Below are 4239 nucleotides of genomic sequence, written 5' to 3'. Positions count from 1 at the left end.
TTATTAAAAACTGCAATGGAATTCTACTGCGTTGTGCACTTGATATGCAGCAAAAAGGTGTGCATTATTTTTCTATAGTTCATTGGGCCTTTGTCTGTTTCCTAATTAATTGTCAACTGGCTAAAAATTACACAATTAAATCTAAAATACAAATAGCAATAAAAATAGAAAATATGAGCAACAACAGATATTTAACATGCATCAGAAATGTTTATTTTGATCACATATAAGGCACATCTTCAAATATTCCAAAATATCTTAACAAATAATGGCAAAAAATAAATACATGTATTTTTAGTTTAAATAAATAAATAATACTGAATCATAAACTCATCTGAAATCTCATTTACTTTTCATGGGTATAATATCACATTACATATCACATAATATCACATGAAATTACTAATAAAAACAGTGTGTAGTTCTCATAGAGATCAGGAGATCAATCCAATGACCATGTTCTCATTTGGCAACTTATGAGACATGGTCATATGCTCAGATTGTATGACACAGTAAAGTATTTCACAGTGAATTAAATAATACATTAATTTATGAGGCTGTAAAGAATGCAGTCATTTAAGGGAGTTCCTCAGTGGCTAAATTAATAAATATTAAATAAAATGTCAAGTTCAATATAAAATAAATAACCTAATCAATAAATAAACAAATATACTACATCTGAAGAAAAATACAAAGAAACAAATACCATTCTCTCCATGTCCTGACTGATGGTGCAACATGATTCCAGCAACAATAATTTGACTGTTTACCTTGAAACACATATTAACTAATAATTTGTATTTTACTTGTCGCTGTATCTGTTTTTGTGTAAAGCCCAAAGTTTACTTTAATTTTAACGTGTATGCTAGGGTACAATGCTGTACATGCATAATCCATTTTTTGGTCACACTTTATTTAAGGGTCCAATTCTCACTATTAACTAACAATTAACTATGACTTTTGACTCAATTAACTCCTTATTTGCTGCTTATTAATAGTTTATAAGGTACTTGTTAAGTTTAGGGTATTGGGTAGGATTATAGGATTATAGACATGCTAATAAGCAACTAGTTATTAGTGTGAATTGGACCCTATACTAAAGTGTTACCCAATTTTTTAACAGCCAGATTAATTTTTTCCATTGGGAAGTCGATTTTTGTTAGGCTATAAGTATATTTTGAAAGGCCATGTGTCAAAACTCAGGTATACTTTGGGCTTTACAGTCTAGGCTGCTCATAGAGCTGCTGCATTTACGCAGAGCTGCACAGTTTAGAGTTCTCTGCCCAGCTGGAGGTCATACTGCGAATACTGCAGAGGATGTCACAGCTGAAGTCCTGAAGCTGTTGCAGGGTGAGGTGGGCTGCCACCTGGGCCAAGTATTTATTTGTCAGACGACTGACCAGATCATGCGACTGCTCATCTGTTGCCTGCGTTGATGTGTCAAATCCTGCCTGGTTCTGCAACTGTGAAAATACGCGAATACATAAATACATGAACAGAACATTCAAACATGCAAAAAAACAACATAAGACTTTTATAGTTAGTTTTTTTTTCCTATCACAGTAACAGTAATGTTTCCATTTTTGCCATCTTGTATACATTATTACCACTTCTCATGAGATAAGGTGGACCTTTTCTATTTATATATCACTATGATTTAAACAGAATACTTGACTGCTATCCAAAGACAGGCACTGTAATATGATGCCAGACGTAATTTAAATTTAGCAGTACATGAAAGTGAGTTTCTAAATCAAGGCATGACTAAACATTCTTAACATCCACGAAATTCAGGAACTGATACTACAAAACAAAATACCACCAAGTCAAATACCATACCTCTTCAATTAGGTCCAGAAGTTCTTGAATTTGAGCTTGAAGGTCTATCACTCGTTCTGTCTGAGGCAGTTTGGTTGTTTTACTGACCTCTTTTAAGAGATTCATATGCAGTTGCAGTCCCTTCGTTATATTTGCAAGGCAGGTTTCCTGTGACAGTCACAGAGAGATCTCACAGTTTATTTGCTGAACTTACAAATAAAAAAAAAAGTTATATTTTTTTCTTTTAATTCCACAAGCAATACATCTCCACAATACTAGTTTTTATCACTAATCTTAAGTATGATAAAATAAAAGTAACAGTCAACAGTCAGAAGCCAGTCAAAAAAACAAAAAAACAACAACAACTGAATAAAGCTTACCATGCTGAATTTATTGGAGACAATCTGAAGAACTGGGGCATAGGGTATATGCATATCTTTCTTCAAGAACTCCAACTCCAGCCTAGTCTTGCTGTCGCCCAAGGTCAGACTCTAAAAAAAACAAAAAAGCATTTGACTTGTTTAAACATGACAGCGACAGGACAAAGTTTTTTGTTCTTGTGTACATTCTCCTCACATACATGGATTTGCAAATTTGCATTCAGTTGCCCCAAAAAGTATTTGACACGTTTACTGTGTGAACTATCAAAGCTTCATACATTCAAGAAAATAACAGAAATAACACAAAATAACAGAAATTCAAACTCATTTCAAAGCGAAGCTATTCTGAGAAATGTTTTCGAATCATTTGTTTGAGAGAGTAAGAGATGCCTCTTAATTTGATCATTTCTGTCTAATAACATTCCCCAAGTATGAGTTTCCAAACGACTTTTAAATCTATACATAGCTAGAACTATCAATGTGTAGTTAAAGAAAACTTTGTATTAAAATTTGCATTTAGGTTTGTTGATCCAGAGTGAAATGGTGATACTTTCAAAGATCAACTCAACGTCTCTTCAGTTGAAAGCCCAGATCTTTGGCCACTTGACTATCAACCACAAGCCAATGCACATGTAAAAATACATATATAAAAAGATTTAACTACAAGCATTTAACCAAATACTGAAGATTTGAGAGACCAAATGTCAATCACTGAAAACCCCATACTGACTGACTGCTCTTCTGAATACAGGGGACGGTACGTCCCTCTGTGTCTGTGGTGGTTATAGTCCTGAAATATGCTTACCGTGTTGTTTATCCAGACTGCATGAGTTGTAGGAATGTCTTGTAGAATTTTGTTGATTAAACTGTGAGCCTGTTCAATAGTGTCCTTGCTCATAATGTCCAGTTTGTCAGAGATTGGGGCAGATACCACAATACCCACAAGTGTGACGAATAGAGCCGCTGGAGGAGAGAGAAAGAGAGAGAGAGAGAAGTGAGCAGAAGTGCGTAACACTGTGACGCAGACCTCACACACATAGCTTAGGCACTCACATGCTTTAGCCAAGGCTGGACAACCTGATTTCACATAAATGCACCTGATTTCAGTTTGCGCTATAAAAGTTACCAAAGCTTCCAAATACTTTATTTTAAAAAAATAAACTTGAAAACATGAATCATCTAAACCTAAACCATCTAAAATAAAAATGGTGTGAATAGTGTAGCATCATTTAAAGTATTATTGAAAAAAAGCATAATAAACTAAATTCTCCAGAATCCTATGATTCAGAACTAAAAACAAAACTTACCCTGGAAGTTCATTATAACAACAGTGATCAAAAAGAGAATGCACAAAGTCACCAAACTGCAGCAGTAACGAAGTCCCATCATGTTCACGATTTATATATCCTGCAGGGGAAATTCCTCTTTCTGACGTCAGCTTGAGTAGATATTGAGATCTCAAGATATTGAGTAAGATTAAGTTTAGATATAATTTTTATTTTACTAGATATTTATCAATGCCCTCAACTCTGTCCAAAAATTTAACATAATGAGCAGAGAACAATACAAAATCAATACAAAAAGTGCCATAAGTTTTTAAATACTGTCAACTAATACTACAAAAAAACCTGACAATTATAACAACAAATAACAAATATATATATACACACACACACACACACACACACACACACACACACACACACACACACACACTCACACACACACACTCACACACACTCAAAAAACATTCAATATGGATTGACACAATATGAATTGACACAGATCGCTACTTTTGTGAGACACAAAATTCAATCAAACCACAAAAAGAAAGCATACTGATGTCAGCATTGTTCTCTTTCATTTCTTTGTGTTTCACAATAGTGTGTATTTTTTGGGACCAGTAAATGTTTAGCTTTCACTCCTAAGCAGAAACAAAGCTACCAATAGACGCAATGAGGAAACAGATACTCTCAAATATACCTGTATTGCTTTGTGGTCTATATAAGTAAGGGATAAATCAGTGCTCCCCTGGAATTCC

General features: G+C 34.1%; 1 protein-coding gene across 1 annotated transcript; it reads right to left on the bottom strand.

Moving 5' to 3' along the window:
* Positions 1 to 1124: 1124 nt before the first annotated feature.
* Positions 1125 to 3619, bottom strand: LOC132122608 (uncharacterized). The gene is made up of 5 exons (XM_059532987.1): positions 3506 to 3619; positions 3004 to 3161; positions 2199 to 2309; positions 1840 to 1986; positions 1125 to 1463 (listed from the first exon to the last, which is right to left on the bottom strand). Exons 1-5 carry the CDS (start codon positions 3585 to 3587, stop codon positions 1251 to 1253), a joined length of 711 nt encoding a protein of 236 aa, XP_059388970.1. The 5' UTR covers positions 3588 to 3619; the 3' UTR covers positions 1125 to 1250.
* Positions 3620 to 4239: the final 620 nt, after the last annotated feature.

The sequence above is a fragment of the Carassius carassius genome, chromosome 40 (assembly GCF_963082965.1).
Source record: "Carassius carassius chromosome 40, fCarCar2.1, whole genome shotgun sequence".
Classification (NCBI taxonomy): Eukaryota; Metazoa; Chordata; class Actinopteri; order Cypriniformes; family Cyprinidae; genus Carassius; species Carassius carassius.
This window is presented reverse-complemented; position numbering and strand designations above follow the sequence as displayed.